The following is a 24,293-nucleotide window of genomic DNA, read 5'->3' as shown; positions in this document are numbered from 1 at the left end:
GGGCAACACTGTTATCTCAATCATATAGAAGTTAATAGAACAGTGATAACACATGTACATTACCAGTCCAGTTACTCAAGGGAATTGGGGGGGGGGGGAGCTGTTGTGGTGATCCCTGGAGGTCACAATGGTCAGACCCCCAGCAGACAATCATTTATCCCCTATACTGTTGATAGGGGATAAATGATTTTGGTGAGATAACTCCTTTAACCCCTTCGTGACATCCTGCCTTACATGTATGGCGAATGTGTGTGGGGATTTATGGAACTTGAGAGCTCCATATAGAGCAGGTGCTGATACCTGGATAGAGGAGCTGAGTTTAAAGATATCACCATTATTGGCTGTCAACTCTTTGGATTACCATGGTCAGCACTGACTGTAAAATTTCACTAGATCCATCAACCCCTCGAATGCCCCCCCCCCCCCTTCATGAAACAGCAATGTGTCTTTTAGTTGTCATGACAGCCTGGGAGCTAATGAAGGTCTGCCATGAGTTTCAGCCTATTAACCCTTTCCAATCCACTGTCTGACCTCTGAAGACATTATGATTTAAGGCTATACAGCTTTGATGTTGAAAGACGTCTGCCGGGGTTCTCTTACTGTATATTGCCAGCCTCTCTGCTGTTGGAGCCTATCCAACGTGTCACCTCATGCAGTACTGGCTTTAGCCAGCATATAGCGCTGTTGTATAACAGCACAAAAAGAGTAAGCCCCCTAGGAAAACCAGGATACAAATTGGATTGGAAAGGGTTAATATGCTACAATTAAAAGTACACCATATTGCATTTGAAGTATTGTAGTATATTGTACATATGGTTGAAAGTTCAAGACCCTAGTGGGAGTGAAAATAAAGTAAAATTATATTAAACAAGGATGTTTTTAATTAATATAGAAAAAAATTAAGTTTTTTTAAACAGTTAAATTTTAGTGTAACACCCCCCACCGAAAAATAAATAAAAAAATTTAAAAAATTGCTATCTTTAAAAGTCCAATTCTTTTCAAATATCACATAATTTCTTCTGCACGAGTGCTATCAGGCAAAATTTTTTTCCAGAATTACAATTTTTTTGGTCAACCTGTCTCCGAGAAAACCTGCCTACGTCATAAAAACGCACACCAAAATAAATCGCAAATTCTTTTTTCATTTCATCACACTTAGAAATTTTGAAAAGTTTTTCCATACATCATATGGTGTATTAAATGGTACCTTTGAAAAGAAAACTTGTCCCCCCAAAAAACTAGCCCTCATTCAGCTATGAAAAAAAAATATATCAAAAAGTTACGATTTGTAAAATCATCAAGCAAAGAGCAAAAAATGAAAACAAAAAGAAAACGGCCATATCCTCAAAGGGGTTTAAAATTAAGGTTCATAGTGTGGAAAAGAGAGTAATATCTTAGTTAATCTATAAAGGCTTTTAGTTCTGAATTAGACCTGTTTGCAGCTATGATCAGTTGGTAGTGACTGAATACAATCGAAGCTCCCGTCTAGTAGTGCACTCAACCATTACATGTGCACACATTAAAGCATATAATGTAACATAATGTGACATAATGCAAGAGATAACAGGCTCTGCATTGAATATGATAGGTCACGAGGGTCTTAAGTTAGTCAACATTTTGCAACCCTTATATTTTTGTCTTTTTCATAGTTTAACATAGTGAAAACATTGCAAAGTATTCCAGGGTGTAAAGACAAACTGCAGGAGGAATGTGTGCTGAGCTTCCAAGGAGAGTGCAGAATCCCAGGCAGACTCTCCTGTTGGACGCTGTTTGTGGCTCTCTGCAGTTACTCCTCCCTCTTCTTTCCATCTCTGGTACTGATCAGTCACTATGAAAACTCATTAGCTTCCCCAGGATGGACTCTCCGCTTCTAACACTTGGTGCTCTCCTCAGCACTATGGCAATGATCTCTAACTGGATGTCCCAGACCCTCCCCTCCCTGGCTGGGCTAAATACAACACGTATTCCCACCAGCAACTCCCTGGTAAGTACACGCATAGCATGGCTGTCCTATCCCACACCTGAAATCCTTCCCCACTGAAATATCCTTGACTGTGTAATTATTAACCCTATCGCTGCTTGACTAGATCTCTTTTGAATTCCCTAGCAAGAGCGTGTCGGTTCTTAGCAACAAAATTGCTTTCAGATGCTACTTTTCGAAAATTGAATCTATGCAAAAAAAACGTTTTTTCAACTTAAAAAAAATCAGTGAAAACATAGGGAGGGTTGATATAGAGTGTTTGGTAGTGAAAATGGTATAAGACTATTCCAGCAATGTAAGAGGAATTTATATTAGTAAATATCAGGGGTCTTATCAATCAAGCGGTAATTTACCATCTCTTTATATATACCTTGTGTAGTTTACAAACAGTGATTTTCTTTTTTTTTTACTATTGTGTTGTGACATAGCAAAATGATAGTGTGTCATTCCTGGCAGAGATCTATGATCGTAAGCAGGGAAAGGGTTAATTCACGCATATGATTGCCAAATTAAAGATGGAGCAGCGGCTCCAATTTCTCAATGTGAGATTTTAAAGTAGCTTCATTAAGTATTTAACGATGGATGTTTCAGCGGCGGATATATTTCAGCTGTTGGGAGTGCAGTAAGAATATTTTCAAATCTCTCTAGAGTAGAGCGTGGAATTCAGAGTCTATTGCTATTTCATTCAAGCAGGCACACTAGAAGTAGGTTTCGCATCGTTTTGGCCAAGTGACCCCCTACCGTAGACCTGAAAACATCATAGTAAGCCACCATTTTTCAATTTCAACAGGACTTCTGCTCCTATTTCATCCTGACCTAAAGCTGCAACTTGCAGATAAAAAGTTGAAAAGACATTTAACTTTATGTCAGTGAACTAACACCCGAGGTCTTCGAGCAGGAATCCTATTTGTCTCAGTTTTCCCAAGACATCACGGCTTTTTACCTGCAGGCTTCTTCTTCTCAGACTGAATACTTATCTGTACTTCAGGTTCTTAGAGCATTTGGCTTAAAATGATTAAGATGGAATTGCATTGAGAATGGAAGCTATAATCTAAGAATACTTCATAAAGTCTAACCGCCCTTGTAGACTCCTTAGCAAAATAAAAAATCTAGGGGTCGTTGACTGGCAATGGAATTCTTGTACTTATGTAGAAAATAATTTGTTACATCAATCTTAATGGCTGAGCTTAGTTAATGTACAGTAGTTCTTCCAAAAGCAGAGTTTTCTCATGGAAATGACTTTGCCGTTCTAATGAGCATCCTGGGTTTTGTAGCTTAGCAACATTTACAGTGTCAAAGGACGTCCGCAGCTGTTTTTGCATTCGTTGTGATTTGAGAAGTATTGGAATTGCTAAATTTATATTAAATCATTACTAAAATGACAGGCAGTTAATTTACAGTATAGTGTAATATGAGATTGGACAGATGTAACAGAGATAAACTTCTTATTCGGCACGACTTATTGTTTACCACAATGTATAAACTTGTTGTGAAGAACACCACTTAGCAATGGGATTATCCAGTCTCATTTTTATTTACTTGTGAACTGACCTTTTTTGTCAGTTTCGGGCAATACAGTACATTTTTTGGCCCTTTCGAGGCAAGAATGAAAAGTCGAAGACTAACATCTTCTATCACTACATAAGTGTCCTATTTCCTCATATTTCTAATAATGTTCTTCATTGAATCTATGGCCGGACTAACGCATAAGAGGACAGAGGTTCCTGCAGTGTACTTAAAGGGGTTTTCCAGGACTTTAAAAATAATTCCCAAGCTCAGAATTGGGTAAAATAAAGGAAACGGATATACTCACCTGCTCCGGTAGCTTTTTTGGAGCCACAGTTCCTGATACAGGAATCTGGAAGAAGCAGGGTGGTTGTCAGGTGCCATTTATTTTACATGTTGAACGGCACGTGACTTACCAGTCTGCTTCTTCTAGGTTTTGAGCGGTAGACACCTGGGCTCCAGCGCCAGACAAGGACTTGGTATAACTGGTGAGTACATCTGTGTCCCTTTTTTTTGCACAATTCTGAGCTAGGATTTTTTTTTAAGTCCTGGAAAATGTGAATAGATATTTTACAAATACTGCTGGGTTAGATATATATTCATTGTTATGAAATATGGAAGTAAAGGCCTCAAGTTTGCCATTTGACACCGTTCACTGTGATATAAAAATGTTTCATATGTGGCTTCCCAAAGGACTGCAGTTAAAGAATATTTCCATCTTAGACATTTACGGCGTATCCACACAATAGGCCATAAATGTCTGATAGATACAGGTTCTATCTCGAGAACTGCCGCCCCCTCCATCTTACCTCGTCTTGCTCTCTGCCTCATACAGGCTACTTCAAGTGTCCAAGTGCTATGGAAACAACCAAATGCACTATTCTATGCTATTCCTGTAATTCATATAGGAGTAATATAAAGAAAGCAACACAGAGAGCTATAACTTTCTGCATCGCAGAACTTACAGATACAGAGTAACTTATGGGTTATTCTATTTACGGAATTCTCATTTCCTTCTATGAGAGTTATGAAAATAGCATAGAACAGTCCAATTAATTGGTTCTTTAACAGTTGGGAACATCATGTAACTTCTATGTTGTAGAGCGTACAAGGAAAATGGCAGGACAGTGTGAGCAGCCAAGATCAGAATATCCCTTTTTATGGTCCAAAGTTGACTTTGAACCACACTCGGAGTGGGGGGGCTGTTGAACACATAGCTTACATTTTCCCCTTAGCCAAGTAAATGTAGCGAGTAGTGCCTTAGCCGAGTATCTCCCCGCTTGTCTCTAAAGATTCGGGGGCCGGCGGGGAGCGGCGGGGGAGAGCAGGGAGGAACGGAGGGGAGATCTTTCTCTCCCTCTCCCCCCCACTCCCCCTGCTCCCCGCCGCAACTCACCTGTCACCGGCGCCGGCCCCCGAATCTTTGGAGACAAGCGGGGAGATACTCGGCTAAGGCACTACTCGCTCGAGTAATGTGCCTTAGCGAGTATTCTCACTCATCTCTAATTTCTACCTTTTTGGACATGCAGTTTGCAGGAGTCTTATATACTCATTTGGTACCCCTGGTGTACCGGATGAGTGCTTTTACAATAACAATTAATTACAATCACTGGGACCATGGCTGTTTGCTGTGCGCCCAGTCCTTTTTTTTTCTATAGTTTTAGTACATCATATGCTATATTAAATAGTGGCATTAGAAATACGACTCGTCCCATAAAAGTGAAGGATTCATACAGCTACTTTGTTACTATGTTAACAGAAGAATAAAAAGTTAAGGCAAGGAAAACGAAAAATTGAAAAATCACTCCCCTTGAAAAAGTTAACTAAGAAAGTTATCATAATTAACAAAACAAACTGTTAAACTACTCATTCAGCTCTTAATAAAACTGTCAATCAATATTTTTTATTTTAAGTATCAGAAGTAATCCTTGGTTACTTAGTTACCAGGAGACTTCATTAAAATTTTCTGTCATCTTCTTTCCATTAGTAAGCTAATGGTATTGTCAGGTCCAGAGTTAGTGTGATCTTGAAATTCTTGCACTTAGCTTTGTAAATCTTTTGTATTAGCTTTTATCTAATGTAGCTCTTACTATCTGCTTCTACAAATCCAAATGAGTTTAGCATTTTTGGAAAGAAAGTATAGAATAGAGTTCGGTGCAGAAAAAACACTTAAGTTTTAGACAAGTTCTTCTAATTTAGAGCTCCAAGGAAGGTTCTTGGAAATTGCTGCAGTAAAGTATAGATATTTTTATGAAACCCTAATTAATGTAACTCATCACTACAATGAGAAGAAAGTACCTAGAAACAGATTTGGCATTTTGTCGGGAACATTGTCTGCAGGTCCCTGTTTATTGGCTTAATGCAGAGAAGATGCTGCTGTAGAATACTTCTAAATTCACTCTAGGAATTCTCTGATTTTATTACTGGTGACCGGAGATTGGAGCTGTCAAACTAATGGATTCTTAGAGGCGGATTAGTTAGCTGAGACTATGCACACTCCAAGTGAGCATTAAGTCACCAGCCTGAGCTTGACTTTTTACAGATAATGGTTTTGCATAAATTATGTAAACAGCCATGAGTTACAAAAGTGGATACATTAAGCATCATTTTTGCATGATCTATTTTATGAATGGAGAGGAAGGGGTGAAGATGCAGTTATTAAAGGGATTATCTAGTTTAGAAAATCTATATTCCTATACTCCATTAGAGAATTCTAAGTAAAGAAAAAGGGCGTCCATGTTCAGGATCCTCCACCAGAGTGGAGACAGTCTTGTTTCTGAGGACCTGTCCTTCATTACACAAGAAACCTTTTAATTTGATTGGAAAGTGTAAAACAATTTCCTCTCTGGTGGCAATGAAGGGAAATTGACCATTCACATCTGATCACTGTGGTCCCAGCAGGTGAGTCATGTTGTGATCAGCTAATTAGCCAATTAAGGACCAAGCACCATAAATTAACAGCACTTGGTCCTGGGCTTTAATCCATCAAGCTGGAGCAGGTTGGGTTCTGGCTGTTAGTGACAGCCAAGGACCCTAAGGAGGGCAAAGAAGCAGTTTTTAACTGCTTCTGCCTTCTCTCTTGGAGGCTACATAGTGCTCATTGAGCTTTATGTAGTCTGCAACAGAGAAGGCAGAAACAGTTAAAAACTGCTTCTAAATAGAGAAAGTGGAAGTGTTACATCCGCTATTCAACAGAGCAAACACATGATCACTTGATGTTTCCTGTGACAGCAGAGCTGTGGGGTTCTAGCTGACCTAGATCAGCTCTGTTAGTAACTACGGTCAGTACAGGGGAAGGTTTTCCCCTGTAACTGGGACTCCTATGGATGCCCCAGTTACAGTGTAAAAGTATGAAATTTAAAAAAAAGACAACGTGAATGACCCTCAGAAATCTGATATGACGTCATCGGGGACATAGATGTTAAAAAGAATAATTACAAAAATAAGATAAAAAATTACAGAATAAAATTAAAAAAATATGTATATATAAGAAAGATAATGACCCGCCACCGATACAAACCAAAACCACTGCCAAATGTGCCCTGTAATCCGAAACTAAACAAATTATATATCAAAACATCCAAAACAAAAAAGGAACCCATTACTGTACTTTATTTAGTGTAATGTATTAGTTTTACAAATAAACAACTATAATTTGTTATTTTTTTTAGCTTTTTACCTCTAATAATACTAAAAAATGGAGAAAAGTCAGTGAAAGGAAGATACAAAACAGCCCCATATGTCACAGAAAAATAATTTTAGTAGCTGAATAAAAAAAATAGGGCTGTACAACCACCACATGGATAAAATCACTAAAAAGTGTCATTTAGGACCAAAACACCCTGGTCTTTAATGGGTTAGGGTAAGATTCTAACAAATAATAATTGACAAAAGCAGTAAACCCCTTTTATGTGAATCTGTTAATTCCAATACTGATTCATCCTAGAGCTGCACACATAGTTGAAAATCCAGGGGAACATTTAAAGTCTATACAACCCATGAACATGTTAGATAATTAGTAATGATGAGCGAACACCAAAATGTTCGGGTTCGCGTTATTCGAAACGAACTTCCCGCGATGTTCGGGTGTTCGTTTCGAATAACGAACCCCATTGAAGTCAATGGGCGACCGGAACATTTTTGTATTTCGCCGATGCTCGCTAAGGTTTTCATGTGTGAAAATCTTGGCAATTCAAGAAAATGATGGGAACGACACAGCAAGTTCTCCTCTGCCACAGCTGTAACAGCTGTGGCAGAGAAGAACGATGTTAGCCCATTGAATTCAATGGAGCCGTCAATACAGCCGACTCCACTGAATGCAATGGGCTGCCGGCGATCGCGGGATGAATTGTCGGAAAGGGGTTAAATATATAAGCCCTTTCCTGCAATTCATCCAGAAATGTGTAAAAATAAAAAATATATATATACTCACCTGGTGCCGACAGACGGAGTTCAGCGCGGCAGGCTGCAGTTCTCCTGAACTGCTCTGAACAGCTGTGAGTAGTATTCAGCAGCTGGGGATTTAAAATCCCCGCCTGCTGAATAAGATGCCTCTGAATGGTCACAGCCTGACCAATCAGAGGCCAGCCCTCACTCACACCCATTCATGAATTCATGAATGGGTGAGTGAGGGCTGCCTCTGATTGGCAGATTGCCAGTTCCATTGAATTCAATGGGCAAACATCGTTCTTCTCTGTCACAGCTGTTACAGCTGTGGCAGAGAAGAAGGATTTGTCTTCTATATGTTCTCAATGGGGTTGGCGCTGCTGCCGCCGGCCCCATTGAGCGCATATAGAAATGATTTCTCAGGGAAGAAAGTTAAAGTAACCCGAACATCCGAACATCGTGTGGTGTTCGTTACGAATAACGAACATCCCGAACACCCTAATATTCGCCCGAGCATCAAGCTCGGACGAGTACGTTCGCTCATCTCTAATAATTAGTTGTTTGTGTTAAACTCAAATGGTTCAAAATATACCAGTTGATACACATTTTTTGCCTCTTTCCTGACCTGAGATCGGGTGGACCACATGATAGGAAATAAATTGCTGATTGGTCCGGGTCTCATCAGACCTGGCTGATCTTGAGAATGAGGATCCCATGTCTCCTTCTGCCTGTCACTGCAGGGTTGCTTCTCCACCAGTGACATAAGAATGAATGGAGTGTTGGCCAAGCATGTGAGTTAGTGCTCCATTTATTTCAATGGGGATGATGGCAGTACCCAAGTGCTTGCAGCTGGGCTATCTCTGTAGTTTCATTGAATGTGAATGGAGTGTCAGCGTACTTGTGCAACCAGTGTTCCATTCAGTCTTCTTCTCACTTTGGGGGATGCAGTAAGCTTACAGCGAAAAGGACCGGAGACATAGGATTCCTGTCCTCAGGAGCAGTGGAAGTCTCAGCGGTGAGACTGCCACTGATCAACCAGTTATCCCCTGTCTTGTGGATAGGGAATAACTTGTGAACCTGGTACAACCACTTTAAGACACTGCCTTGCATATCACTATAATAATGTGTTATGTGCACTCAGGCATGGTTCAGATGATTCTTCAGAATTTTGTGTGTACATGATGAATAACACCGTTTCTAGTCATAATATGGATTGTATTCTGCATTTGTGTCAGTTTTCTCCTTTGCGGCTTCCATCTTCTCTAATTCTCAGCATTCCCTAAGGTAGTGAGTTAAGATTAACTGCTATTATATCTCACATACACAGCACGTGCAGAGAAGGGTAGATTATTCTCCCCTATCACTGTCTCGTAAACAGAGAAGCAACAGCATGAAAGGCATTATAGAGAAGTACTGAGCAGTGTAGATGTGATTTCAGTAGCTATTAGACAGTAAAACACTATTACCTGCAGCAGCATCTCTGTGTATCTATGATTCTTGCTCATTTGGCTCCTTTGCTCTTCCTCTCCCCTGTTCATAAACTTCGATTGGCAGCACGTAATCTGATTTGTCAGTAAGCTGACAAGCTGTCTAGTCTCTCAAGAGCGATTTAGCAGTGAATTCAGATTTAGTGAACAGTTCAGTAGGGGGTGGGAGGGAGAAGCCTGATAAGCAGAGAAGGAAGTATTTTTCTTTGATAAGTTAGATAAGACTGGGATCAACCAACACTGTTCGGATGTGTTGTACAGTTCTGTCAAATTAAGTGCCAGATGTGACATATGATAGACCCCAGTAATTATAATGGTTTTTTGGGGTCTTCAGCATGGCTTCTAGCATTTTTTCAGACAAAATTGTATAGCGTATTGCAATAGTTTTTCCGTTATTTTGTGCCGGATCTACGCTGGAGACTTTCTTTGTAGATGTGAACAGAGGTTTACAAAGTTTCTTACAGTCACCGGTACTATTGTTTTATGCAAAGTTTGTTGAAAGTATTGACTATTTAAAATTACAATGGTTTTCTATAAAAAAATCAAATGGAGCTCAGTTACCAAATCTCAGAATCTTCTTTCCTCCAACACTTCACATAGAGTGATCAATTTTTTAAAGCAACCATCTAATCCTGGACAAAAACAATGTCCACCCTGCTTCTCTGACTACCTGGTGCACAGTGTCCATTAGTATGCATACTTAATCTAAGACACCGCACACTGCTTTGATTGGCCAGTGCTACCCACAGAAGCAGAGCTGACTAATCAGAACAGCATGTAGTGTCTTACACCGGGCAGTTATCGCACAAAAAAATCATCGGAAACAGTTATTTTTTGGCTGTAGTCGGTCTGTGTATGCATGGCCATTTACAGAGCACTGAGCAAGAAATCACTTACTTATCGGAGTCACTTAGTTTTTAGCTCACCTAAAAACCCAGCTACTATTGGCCCACATAAACAGGCAGTCATTCATCTATGAACAACTGCCTGTTTTCAGTGAATAGAGGCGGGCAACTGGAACATATCTCCACTCCCATTCAGTGCATGACTATCACACGGTGTGAAAGCACAGGAGCGATAGTCATTGGGACAGCTGTCAGGTGCCTATGCGCCCTACAGTCATCCCATGTAAAGGTACCTTTAGACTACCGATGCCTACTAATGTAAAGTGTACATCAGGTAGTCAGAAAAGCGCCGTGGCAATCTTTTTTCTTGAGGACTGGAGAGTTCCTTTAATAACAATCAACTGCATTTTACTCCAAGAAAATTTAACAAAATGTGTCCTGATTAGAGTTGAGTGAACATACTCTGCCGGGCTCGATGCTCATTCGAGCATTAGCATACTTGATGGTGCTTATTACTCGAACGAGCATCAAGCCGTGTTCGACCCCACCCCAGCTTTTGGCCCCTCCCCGCTGTGACATGCCTGTTTTGGCCCCTCCCCGTCGCGACGCAGTGCGCGTCATTGGCAAATTTTTCAGCTGGCTTGCGAGAGAGAGAGAGAACGAACGAACCTAGGGAAAAAAAAAAAAAAAGCTTGGGACCCAGCGTCCCACATACAAATGCTCGAGTCTCCCATTGTAGTCAATGGGGTTCGTTATTTGAGTAGAGCTCTCGAATTTTACGAAAAGCTCGACTCGAATAACGCAGCATTTGGGTGCCCGCTCATCTCTAGACCTGATAAGAAAATTATGTGTACGAAATGTGGAGATTATGAGACAGATAGCAGTTCTGTGTTTTGGCGCTGTCCCTCATTAACAGACTATTATAAGGGTCTGATTAATTGTTTGACTGAGTCCCAGAGTTTGTGTATTAAGGCATACTCTTTTTGAAAAATGTCTGGAAATCACAGAATATCAATATCTAAATATTTATTTATGTAGATTATTATTATTGTAGGTTAAGTTTCGTTGTATTTCATCATGTTTTGGATCATTTATATGTATACAATTTTACAAAAAGCAATAAATAAATACACTATATGGACAAAAGTATTTGGACACTGCATGTTTTTTTTAGAAAAAGTACTTTATTATCCTATTTAGTAACGTGTCGGCCCTCCTTTTGCTTGCATTACAGTGGTAACACGTCGAGGCATACTTTCCACTAGTTCTCTGTAAGTCTGGGCAGGAATAGCTCGTCATTCCTCATGCCAGGCTGTGATTAGAGATTGCTGTGAAGATGGGCGTGGGTGGCGGATAAATGAATAGTTATTACAAAATGAGCAGCTTTTTATCTTACCCATGCCCTTCCCAGCATACCGTTCGGCAAACTCAGTATTTGCATATTTGCTGATTTTCTGCAGAGCCCAAACACTTTTGTCCATATAGTATAGTTCATTATCAATTAGAAACCAAATAAACCAAATAAGTATGCATGATGAGAAATAAGGAATGGGAAATCCAGATATATTTCATTAATATATTCAATTTCTTTGTTGAATTCACTTCATTGTTAGTTTGTTTTGTGCTTCGCGCATGCTGATTACCTGCTACCTGGAAGCCGAAACAATCGATCAATTCTAATTGATAGGTCCCTTATAGAGATGAGCGAACGTACTCGTTTCGAGTAATTACTCGATTGAGCACCGCGATTTTCGAGTACTTCAGTACTCAGGTGAAAAGATTCGGGGGGTGCCAGGGGGCGGGGGGAGGTGTGGTGGCATGGGGGGTAGCAGCGGGGAACAGGGGGGAGCCCTCTCTCTCTCCCTCTCCCCCCCACTCCCTGCTGCAACCCCCCACTCACCCACGGCGCCCCCCGAATTTTTTCGCCCAAGTACGGAAGTACTCGAAAATCGCGGTATTCGGGCGAAAAAGGGGTATGGCCGAGTACGTTCGCTCATCTCTAGTCCCTTAGGCATGCTCCAGTCTTTTGTCAAATATGGAAATCCAATGGACCCCATTATATTCAATGGAGTTCTTTCAGTTTCCATTACTAAACTTCCATCATTTTATCAGTCCAAATGGTGCAGCATGTTATTTTGCATGGCATTTTGTCCAGCATTATAGTTAAAAGGGTTCATAATAAACTACTTGTGCCTGCTGATTTTAATGAAAGCTGCCCCTGAAATTACTAGCATCTGCCACCACACAGGGGTTGGAGCTAACTGCTTCAGCTCCGCACCCATGAGTGTGGTGGCACTGACAGCAGATGCCCCGACAGCTGATCAGCTAGGGTGCCAAGTGGAGGACCCCAGCCGATCAGCTATGGATGACTTATCCTGAAAATAGGCCATCAGTAGTATTTGCCTGTAAAACCCTCTAACTTTGTAAAATAACTCACTTATATTTATTCACTGTTTACTTTTATTTTATACTTGCATAAATTACTTTGATTTAATTTATCTGTACTATCCCTATGGATTAGAATGTGCTTCATGATTGAAAATGCTATCCAGTGTACCACTTATGCATGCAGTCCTTGAACAGCCGTTCAAGGGTGCATACTGCTGTTTTAGATGCGTGCATGTTGCGTGCAGGATCTACCATATGGATGGATTGCATCTCAATGGTGAGAGTGCAGCTATGCTGGGGAAAAACATGGCTAGAAGGCTGGAAGAGTGTTCAAACTAGGCACTGCGGGAGGGCAACCACAGAGATAGAGGGCAAAATACAGTAGTCAGTGGTCTGGTACTAAGTAATTAAAATGACTGTGGAATGAGGAGTTAGTAAAGTTAAAAGGTTAATAATTAGAGATGAGCGAACACCAAAATGTTCGGGTGTTCGTTATTCGGAACGAACTTCCCGCGATGCTCGAGGGTTCGTTTCGAACAACGAACCCCATTGAAGTCAATGGGCGACCAGAGCATTTTTGTATTTCGCCGATGCTCGCTAAGGTTTTCATGTGTGAAAATCTGGGCAATTCAAGAAAGTGATGGGAATGACACAGTGACGGATAGGGCAGGCGAGGGGCTACATGGTGGGCTGCATTTCAAGTTCACAGGTCCCACTATTAAGCCACAATAGCGGCAAGAGTGCCCCCCCCCCCCCCACTGTCAGCATAAAGATCGTCCTCCTCTGGCACAGCTGTAACAGCTGTAGCAGAGAAGAACGATGTTTGCCCATTGAATTCAATGGAGCGGCAATACAGCATGTTCCACTGAATGCAATGGGCTGCCCGCGATCGCAGGATGAATGGTCGGAAAGGGGTTAAATATATAACCCCTTTCCTGCAATTCATCCAGAAATGTGTTACACTAAAAATATATACCGGCGTATAAGGCGACCGGGCGTATAAGACGACCCCCCAACTGTCACCTTATACGCCGGCAATACAGTGGAGCAAAGAATAAAAAGCATTACTTACGTTTTTAGATGATCTGCGGCGCTCCTGCAGGCTGTCACTCCCTCCTGGTCCACGGCAGAGTATTGCTTTCTCTATGAAAGGCTTTAAATCCCTGCCTCCAGAAAGACACGTGCCTTCAGCCAATCACAGCCAATGACAATGATGTCATTGAATGGCTGTGATTGGCTGTGTTTCTGGAGGCGGGGATTTCAAGCCTTGAAATCCCCGCCTCCAGAAACACAGCCAATCACAGCCATTCAATGACATCATTGTCATTGGCTGTGATTGGCTGAAGGCACGTGTCTTTCTGGAGGCAGGGATTTAAAGTCTTTCATAGAGAAAGCAATACTCTGCCGTGGACCAGGAGGGAGTGACAGCCTGCAGGAGCGCCGCAGATCATCTAAAAACGTAAGTAATGCTTTTTATTCTTTGCTCCACTGTATTACCGGCGTATAAGGTGACAGTTGGGGGGTCGTCTTATACGCCCCGTCGCCTTATACGCCGGTATATATTTTTAGTGTAACACATTTCTGGATGAATTGCAGGGAAGGGCTTATATATTTAACCCCTTTCCGACCATTCATCCTGCGATCGCCGGCAGCCCATTGCATTCAGTGGAACATGCTGTATTGCCGCTCCATTGAATTCAATGGGCAAACATCGTTCTTCTCTGCTACAGCTGTTACAGCTGTGCCAGAGAAGAAGGATTTGTCTTCTATATGTTCTCAATGGGGTCAGCGCTGCTGCCGCTGGCCCCATTGAGCGCATATAGAATGCATCCATAGCGAACCGCGGGAGGGGCAGACTTTCATATCAGGCGGACACCCGATCTCCCCAGCCACTCACAGCAGGGGGGTGGTATAGGGCTTAAACGTTGCAGGGGGAAGTTGTAATGCCTTCCCTGTCTTTATATTGGCCAAAAAAAAGCGCTAACGTCTCAGGGAAGAAAGTTTAAGTAACCCGGACACCGCATGGTGTTCGTTACGGATAACGAACATACCGAACACCCTAATATTCGCACGAATATCAAGCTCGGAAGAACACGTTCGCTCATCTCTATTAATAATGACACAGGAAATTAAAAAAATAAGTTTTTAATGAAAGTTAATTTACATGGCTACAGTTATTTCAGAAAGGATTGTAAAAACTGGAAAAGGGAGAGGGGTTTGTCTTTATGTAAGGTCCTGTTTAAAGCCCACACCATGGGAAGATATACAGAATGTGAGGGAGATGAGCATGTGGCGTCTGTATGGATAGAGATTAGAGATGAGCGAACACCAAAATGCTCGGGTGTTCGTTATTCGAAACGAACTTCCCGCGATGTTCGAGGGTTCGTTTCGAATAACGAACCCCATTGAAGTCAATGGGCGACCGGAGCATTTTTGTATTTCGCCGATGCTCGCTAAGGTTTTCATGTGTGAAAATCTGGGCAATTCAAGAAAGTGATGGGAACGACACAGCAACGGATAGGGCAGGCGAGGGGCTACATGTTGGGCTGCATCTCAAGTTCACAGGTCCCACTATTAAGCCACAATACCGGCAAGAGTGGGCCCCCCCCCCCTCCCAACAACTTTTACTTCTGAAAAGCCCTCATTAGCATGGCATACCTTTGCTAAGCACCACACTACCTCCAACAAAGCACAATCACTGCCTGCATGACACTCCACTGACACTTCTCCTGGGTTACATGCTGCCCAACCGCCCCCCCCCTCCCCCCCACAGCGCACACCAAAGTGTCCCTGCGCAGCCTTCAGCTGCCCTCATGCCACACCACGCTCATGTCTATTTAGAATTGCGTCTGCCATGACGAGGGACCGCAGGCACACACTGCAGAGGTTGGCACGGCTAGGCAGCGACCCTCTTTAAAAGTGGCGGGGCGATAGCCCACAATGCTGTACAGAAGCAATGAGAAATAGAATCCTGTGCCACCGCCATCAGGAGCTGCACACGTGGGCATAGCAATGGGGAACCTATGTGCCACACACTATTCATTCTGTCAAGGTGTCTGCATGCCCCAGTCAGACCGCGGTTTTTAATTCATAGACACAGGCAGGTACAACTCCCTATTGTGAAGTCCCTGTGGACCCACAGCATGGGTGGCTCCCTGGAACCCACCGGCGGTACACAAAAATATCCCATTGCATTGCCCAACACAGCTGAGGTAGTAATGTCGTGCTTAATGCAGGTGGGTTTCGGCCCACACTGCATGCCCCAGTCAGACTGGGGTTCTTTTCAAGTGTACAGATGTAGTAAAAACTCCGTGTGCACCTACAGCATGGGTGGCTCCCTGGAACCCACCGGCGGTACACAAAAATATCCCATTGCATTGCCCAACACAGCTGAGGTAGTAATGTCGTGCTTAATGCAGGTGGGCTTCGGCCCACACTGCATGCCCCAGTCTGACTGGGGTTCTTTTCAAGTGTACAGATGTAGTAAAAACTCCGTGTGCACCTACAGCATGGGTGGGTGCCAGGAAGCCACCGGCGGTACATAGAAATATCCCATTGCATTGCCCAACACAGCTGAGGTAACGTCAGCTGTAATGCAGGTGGGCTAAAAATTCATTTGATTACACTGTAGGCGAGGGCCCACAAAAATTGCTGTATCAACAGTACTAATGTACATCCAAAAAATTGGCCATGGCCAGCCAAGAGGGCAGGTGAAACCCATTAATCGCTTTGGTTAATGTGGCTTAAGTGGTAACTAGGCCTGGAGGCAGCCCAGTGTAACGAAAAATTGGTTCAAGTTAAAGTTCCAACACTTTTAAGCGCATTGAAACTTTTAAAAATTGTTCAGAAAAATTATTTGAGTGAGCCTTGTGGCCCTAAGAAAAATTGCCCGTTCAGCGTGATTACGTGAGGTTTCAGGAGGAGGAGCAGGAGGAGGAGGAGGAATATTAGACACAGATTGATGAAGCAGAAATGTCCCCGTTTTGGATGGTGAGAGAGAACGTAGCTTCCATCCGCGGGTGCAGCCTACGTATTGCTTACGTATCCTTGCTGTCCGCTGGTGGAGAAGAGAAGTCTGGCGAAATCCAGGCTTTGTTCATCTTGATGAGTGTTAGCCTGTCGGCACTGTCGGTTGACAAGCGGCTACGCTTATCTGCGATGATTCCCCCAGCCGCACTAAACACCCTCTCCGACAAGACGCTAGCCGCAGGACAAGCAAGCACCTCCAGGGCATACAGCGCTAGTTCAGGCCACGTGTCCAGCTTCGACACCCAGTAGTTGTAGGTGGCAGAGGCGTCACGGAGGACGGTCGTGCGATCGGCTACGTACTCCCTCACCATCCTTTTACAGTGCTCCCGCCGACTCAGCCTTGACTGGGGAGCGGTGACACAGTCTTGCTGGGGAGCCATAAAGCTGGCCAGGCCCTTAAAGACTGTTGCACTGCCTGGGATGTACATGCTGCTCGATCTCCGCACCTCCCCTGCTACCTTGCCCTCGGTACTGCGCCTTCTGCCACTAGCGCTGTCGGCTGGGAATTTTACCATCAGCTTGTCCGCAAGGGTCCTGTGGTATAGCAACACTCTCGAACCCCTTTCCTCTTCGGGAATGAGAGTGGGCAGGTTCTCTTTATAGCGTGGGTCGAGCAGTGTGTACACCCAGTAATCCGTTGTGGCCAGAATGCGTGCAACGCGAGGGTCACGAGAAAGGCATCCTAACATGAAGTCAGCCATGTGTGCCAGGGTACCTGTACGCAACACATGGCTGTCTTCACTAGGAAGATCACTTTCAGGATCCTCCTCCTCCTCCTCCTCCTCAGGCCATACACGCTGAAAGGATGACAGGCAATCAGCCGGTGTACCGTCAGCAGCGGGCCAAGCTGTCTCTTCCCCCTCCTCCTCATCCTCCTCATGCTCCTCCTCCTCCTCCTGTACGCGCTGAGAAATAGACAGGAGGGTGCTCTGACTATCCAGCGACATACTGTCTTCCACCTCACCCGTTTCCGAGCGCAAAGCAGCTGCCTTTATGCTTTGCAGGGAATTTCTCAAGATGCATAGCAGAGGAATGGTGACGCTAATGATTGCAGCATCGCCGCTCACCACCTGAGTAGACTCCTCAAAATTACCAAGGACATGGCAGATGTCTGCCAACCAGGCCCACTCTTCTGAAAAGAATTGAGGAGGCTGACTCCCACTGCGCCGCCCATGTTGGAGTTGGAATTCGACTATAGCTCTACGCTGTTCATAGAGCCTGGCCAACATGTGGAGCGTAGAGTTCCACCGTGTGGGCACGTCGCACAGCAGTCGGTGCACTGGCAGCTTAAAGCGATGTTGCAGGGTGCGCAGGGTGGCAGCGTCCGTGTGGGACTTGCGGAAATGTGCGCAGAGCCGGCGCGCCTTTACGAGCAGGTCTGACAAGCGTGGGTAGCTTTTCAGAAAGCGCTGAACCACCAAATTAAAGACGTGGGCCAGGCATGGCACGTGCGTGAGGCTGCCGAGCTGCAGAGCCGCCACCAGGTTACGGCCGTTGTCACACACGACCATGCCCGGTTGGAGGCTCAGCGGCGCAAGCCAGCGGTCGGTCTGCTGTGTCAGACCTTGCAGCAGTTCGTGGGCCGTGTGCCTCTTATCTCCTAAGCTGAGTAGTTTCAGCACGGCCTGCTGACGCTTGCCCACCGCTGTGCTGCCACACCGCGCGACACCGACTGCTGGCGACATGCTGCTGCTAACACATCTTGATTGCGAGACAGAGGTTGCGGAGGAGGAGGAGGGTGCTTTAGTGGAGGAAGCATACACCTCTGCAGATACCACCACCGAGCTGGGGCCCGCAATTCTGGGGGTGGGTAGGACGTGAGCGGTCCCAGGCTCTGACTCTGTCCCAGCCTCCACTAAATTCACCCAATGTGCCGTCAGGGAGATGTAGTGGCCCTGCCCGCCTGTGCTTGTCCACGTGTCCGTTGTTAAGTGGACCGTGGCAGTAACCGCGTTGGTGAGGTCGCGTACAATGTTGCGGGAGACGTGGTCGTGCAGGGCTGGGACGGCACATCGGGAAAAGTAATGGCGACTGGGAACTGAGTAGCGCGGGGCCGCCGCCTCCATGATACTTTTGAAGGACTCCGTTTCCACAACCCTATACGGCAGCATCTCTAGGCTGATGAATTTTGCTATGCGGACGGTTAACGTTTGAGCATGCGGGTGCGTGGCGGCGTACTTGCGATTGCGCTCCAACAGTTGCGCAAGCGACGGCTGGACGGTGCGCTGAACTACACTGGTGGATGGGGCCGAGGACAGCGGAGGTGAGGGTGTGGGTGCAGGCCATGAGGCGGTAGTGCCCGTGTCCTGAGAGGGGGGTTGCATCTCAGTGGCAGGTTGGGGCACAGGGGGAGAGGCAGGGGTGCAAACCGGAGGCGGTGAACGGCCTTCGTCCCACCTTGTGGGGTGCTTGGCCATCATATGTCTGCGCATGCTGGTGGTGGTGAGGCTGTTGGTGTTGACTCCCCGGCTGAGCTTTGCGCGACAAAGGTTGCACACCACTGTTCGTCGGTCGTCAGGCGTCTCTGTGAAAAACTGCCAGACCTTAGAGCACCTCGGCCTCTGCAGGGTGGCATGGCGCGAGGGTGCGCTTTGGGAAACAGTTGGTGGATTATTCGGTCTGGCCCTGCCTCTACCCCTGGCCACCGCACTGCCTCTTGCAACCTGCCCTGCTGATGCCCGTGCCTCCCCCTCTGAAGACCTGTCCTGTGTAGGCGTTGCACACCAGCTGGGGTCAGTCACCTCATCGTCCTGCTGCTCTTCCTCTGAATCCTCTGTGCGCTGCTCCCTCCCTTACTGCCCTTACTACTACCTCACTGCAAGACAACTGTGTCTCATCGTCATCGTCCTCCTCACACACAGAAAGTTCTTGAGACAGTTGGCGGAAGTCCCCAGCCTCTTCCCCCGGACCCCGGGAACTTTCGAATGGTTGGGCATCAGTGACGATAAACTCCTCTGGTGGGAGAGGAACCACTCCTGCCCAATCTAAGCAGGGGCCCGAGAACAGTTCCTGGGAGTGTTCCCGCTCCTGAGCAGGTGTCATTGTAGTGGAGTGAGGAGGCTGGGAGGAAGGAGGAGCAGCAGACAGAGGATTCTGATTTGCAGCAGTGGACGGCGCAGAACTGCGGGTGGACGATAGGTTGCTCGAAGCACTTTCTGCCATCCAGGACAGGACCTGCTCACACTGCTCATTTTCTAATAACCGTCTCCCGCGTGGACCCATTAATTGGGCGATGAATGTGGGGACGCCAGAAACGTGCCTCTCTCCTAATCGCGCAGCAGTCGGCTGCGACACACCTTGATCAGGAGCTCGGCCTGTGCCCACACCCTGACTTGGCCCTCCGCGTCCTCGGCCGCGTCCACGTCCTCTAGGCCTACCCCTACCCCTCAGCATGCTGTATTACCAGTGATTTGATTTCACAGGCAGGAAATAAATTGGCGCAAGACTGCAGGCCAAATATAATTTTTTCCCTTTTTTGAAAACGAAAGGCCCCACTGCCTCTATTGAATGAATAATCTAAGTTTAATAACTGTGCTGTGTCCCTGCTAATGTGTCACAGAACTTGAGGGTAGCAGAGTTATTAACTCTGGCAGAGCTGGTATTTTTTTCCCAATTAAGGAAAGCAAATGGCGAAGCCAGCAGTAAACCGTAGCTGGGTGTGTCTGATTTTTTAACGTTGTACACGCAGCTCACACGTGTCCACAGCCCTTAGGACGGACAGAGGCAGGACAAATAGATTTCGTTTCCCTTTTTTTACACCAAAAGGACCCACTGCGTATATTCAATGAATAATCTAAGTTTAATAACTGTGCTGTGTCCCTGCTAATGTGTCACAGAACTTGAGGGTAGCAGAGTTATTAACTCTGGCAGAGCAGGTATTTTTTTCCCAATTAAGGAAAGCAAATGGCGAAGCCAGCAGTAAACCGTAGCTGGGTGCGTCAGATTTTTTAACGTTGTACACGCAGCTCACACGTGTCCACAGCCCTTAGGACGGACAGAGGCAGGACAAATAGATTTCGTTTCCCTTTTTTTACACCAAAAGGACCCACTGCGTATATTCAATGAATAATCTAAGTTTAATAACTGTGCTGTGTCCCTGCTAATGTGTCACAGAACTTGAGGGTAGCAGAGTTATTAACTCTGGCAGAGCAGGTATTTTTTTCCCAATTAAGGAAAGCAAATGGCGAAGCCAGCAGTAAACCGTAGCTGGGTGCGTCTGATTTTTTAACGTTGTACACGCAGCTCACACGTGTCCACAGCCCTTAGGACGGACAGAGGCAGGACAAATAGATTTCGTTTCCCTTTTTTTACACCAAAAGGACCCACTGCGTATATTCAATGAATAATAACTGTGTTGTGGCCCTGCCTACACAATTCTTTCCCTGTAGTATCAATGGAGGGTGCAATGCTCTGCAGAGGCGATTTTGAGAAAAAAAAAAATATGCAGCACAGCTAACAGCAGCCAGCACAGTACTGCACACGGTTAAATATGGCCCTAGAAAGGACCGTTGAGGTTCTTGAAGGCTACACTCACTCCTAACACTCTCCCTGCCTATCCAACACTTCTGTCCCTAATGCCGGGTGCAACGCTCTGCAGAGGCGATTTTGAGAGAAAAAAAAAAAAGGCACTGCTAACAGCAGCCAACACACAGGTATTACTGGCCCTAATAAGGATCTTTGGGGTTCTTGAAGCCTACACTAACTGCTATTTCTCTCCCTACAGCAGCTCCGGTACCAGCAGCACTGTCCCTCATCTAACTCACAAGGCATCTGAGGCGAGCCGCGGGAGGGGCCGACTTTTATATTCGGGTGACATCTGATCTTCCCAGCCACTCACAGCAGGGGGGTGGTATAGGGCTTGAACGTCACAGGGGGAAGTTGTAATGCCTTCCCTGTCTTTCAATTGGCCAGAAAAGCGCGCTAACGTCTCAGGGAAGGAAGTGAAAGTAACCCGAACACCGCATGGTGTTCGTTACGAATAACGAACATCCGGAACACCCTAATATCCGCACGGATATCAAGCTTGGACGAATACGTTCGCTCATCTCTAATAGAGATACATAGAAATAAAGCAAGAATAAAATCCTAATAGGGGCTTGCTATAAGAAACCAAATATAACAGAAACCACTGAAAATCTATTACTAGGGCAAGTAGATGAAGCAGCAAATCACAATGATGTAATTATTATGGGGAGACTTCAACTATCCGGATATAAACTGGGAAGCTGAAATCTATGGATCTCATAAAGGTAATAAGTTTCTGTCAATAACTAAAGATAATTACCTTATCCAACTTGTATAGAACTCAAATAGAAGTAATAATATTAACCAACAGACCTGACAGAAAAACAAAGTTGCAGTCTGGAGGACACCTGGGAAATAGTGACCATATTATAATAATTTTCCACTTGTCTTTCAATGGAGTGTTTTCTCAGGGAAGCACAAAAATCCTGAACTTCAAGAAGGCGAACAGTACAGACAATAAATGGGAAAATTTTTAAAGCATCTTAAATGTTCACTGTGAGAGGTACATACCTTACAGGATAAAAGGGTTAGCAACAGGAGAAAACGGATGTGGTTAAATAAAGATGTAAAAGGGGCAATAACCAAATTAAATAAATTAATTCTTATATGTAAGGACTCTATAGTGATGAGGTCTGTTCCATTGGATTGGCACAAAGCAAATCCCATAATTAAAAAAAGAGGTCTAAAAGCATACCTGGAAACTACAGTAAGTCTTACTTATATTGTGGGTAAAATGTTTGAAGGGTGTCTAAGATTGGAAGGGGTATCATCTCTCCTTCAGGAGAGCACCAAGAAGGTGCGTGAGGAGACTTATAAGGCCGTCCATGCTCCTCTGGGTAATATACAAATAAGGAAGATGGAACAACACCTCTGCAGTGCCACCTATTGGATGGTGGCATTCCTTCAAAGCAATGCTTGAGCCTTTATACAGATTTGCAGAGCAATGATTGAGAATTGGAAACCAAGCCAGAACCCATACAGAAACAGCTGTTTTGGGGGTTTTGCCCCTCATCAGTGCGCAGTAGGATTCTGGCTTGGCTAGTGAGAGGCATGTGATGTGGATCGGGAGGGGTAACATCTCTTCTTAGGGAGAGCACCAAGAAGGTGAGTGAGGAAACTTATAAGGCCACCCACACTCCTCTGGGTAATATACAGGGCTTTCTAAGAGATGCTATCCTGGAGTATCTCAAGGAAAATAGCTGTATAACTACATATCAGCATGGGTTTATGAGGGTTGGCTCCTGTAAAACCAATTTGATCAGCTGCTATGAGGAGGTAAGTTCTAGACTGGACCGGGGAGAGTCATTGAATCCTGTGTATCTGGACTTTTCCAAAGGGTTTGATACTGTGCTGCATAATTGGGTTGGTATATAAAATGAGAATGCTTGGTCTGGGCAATAATGTGCAGATAACTGGCTTGATGATAGAAAGCAGAGGGTGGTTATTAATGGTACATACTCTGATTGGGTCACGTTACTAGTTGGGTACCCTAGGGGTCAGTTTGGGGCCCTATTCTTTTTAATATATTTATTAATGACCTGGTAGAAGGATTGTGCAGTAAAATAATAATATTAATATTTATTGATATAGCGCCAATATATTCCACAGCACTTACAAAACAGGGGAGAACAGATGCAAAAAAACAAAGATACAAAAACCATAGTTACATCTAGTAATCAATTGATGGAAACAGTAGGGGTGAGGCTCCTGCTCCAATGAGCTTACATACTACAAATAATTGATTGATACAGAAGGTAAAGGTGCTGGAGTTTTGCAAGGTATGGCGAGTTGGAGAGTGTGGGATGCTATACTTATAGACATTGGTCAGACTTAAGCCGTGTGGTGGTTGAAGAGGCCGGTTGATTGGGGTTAGCAGGTATGAATATTTGCAGATGATCTGAAACTGTACAGTTATTAACACAAAAGAGGACCATACATGATTGCAAGTCAATCTAGATTAGTAAGAGACTTGGGCAGAAATATGGAAAATGAGGTTTAACACTGATAAATGTAAGGTTATGCAGGGTAATACATGCCACCATTGCATACTAAATGGGAAACCACTGAGCAAAACTGACAGAAGAGCTTGGAGAGTTTAGTTCACTGTAAACTTGACTGGAGCAACCAGTGTCAGGCAGCTGCTGCCAACCCAACTAGGATCACAGGGTGCATCAAAAGAGGTCTAGGGGCACATGACGAGAACATTGTTCTTCCTGTTTACAAACCACTAGTCACACTACACATGAATCAAAATTGGGGAACATTTAGTTTTCAAAAAATGGCTAAGGGACAACCTAGTAAATATGTATACATTGTGGCAAGTGGGGTTACTCGTCTGTGGATTGTTGACCTCTCAGACTGGAATAGACACCACATATGCATACAGAAGCTCTAAAGACAGGATTTCACTTTAAATCTGGTGCCTGCCAGTTTTATTCCACAGCACATAGCACGGCATATACAGCATATCACACAATGCTCAGGGTTCATCACTCATAGGGTCACTGTCACTAACCCCACCGGCATCTAGAGGGCGTCCTCCCCATTCAGACTAGCGATGCTGCCAGAACTGATCTGCACTGGAACTCAGGCTCCCAGTCCTATGCGGCATCACTCACCGTCTTTGTGGCTAGCTGCCAGCTTTTT

General features: G+C 44.6%; 1 protein-coding gene across 1 annotated transcript in view; it reads left to right on the top strand.

Moving 5' to 3' along the window:
- The first annotated feature begins 1,855 nt into the window (after positions 1-1,855).
- Positions 1,856-24,293, top strand: part of OLFM3 (olfactomedin 3) — a 117,163-nt gene continuing 94,725 nt past the window's right edge. The window contains exon 1 of the mRNA XM_066594992.1: positions 1,856-1,984. Coding sequence (XP_066451089.1) covers positions 1,856-1,984 — 129 coding nt within the window. The remainder of the gene's footprint in view (positions 1,985-24,293) is intronic.

The sequence above is a fragment of the Eleutherodactylus coqui genome, chromosome 3, assembly GCF_035609145.1.
Source record: "Eleutherodactylus coqui strain aEleCoq1 chromosome 3, aEleCoq1.hap1, whole genome shotgun sequence".
Taxonomy (NCBI): Eukaryota; Metazoa; Chordata; class Amphibia; order Anura; family Eleutherodactylidae; genus Eleutherodactylus; species Eleutherodactylus coqui.
Note: the sequence above shows the minus strand (reverse complement) of the source record. Positions and strands in the feature narration are given on the sequence as shown.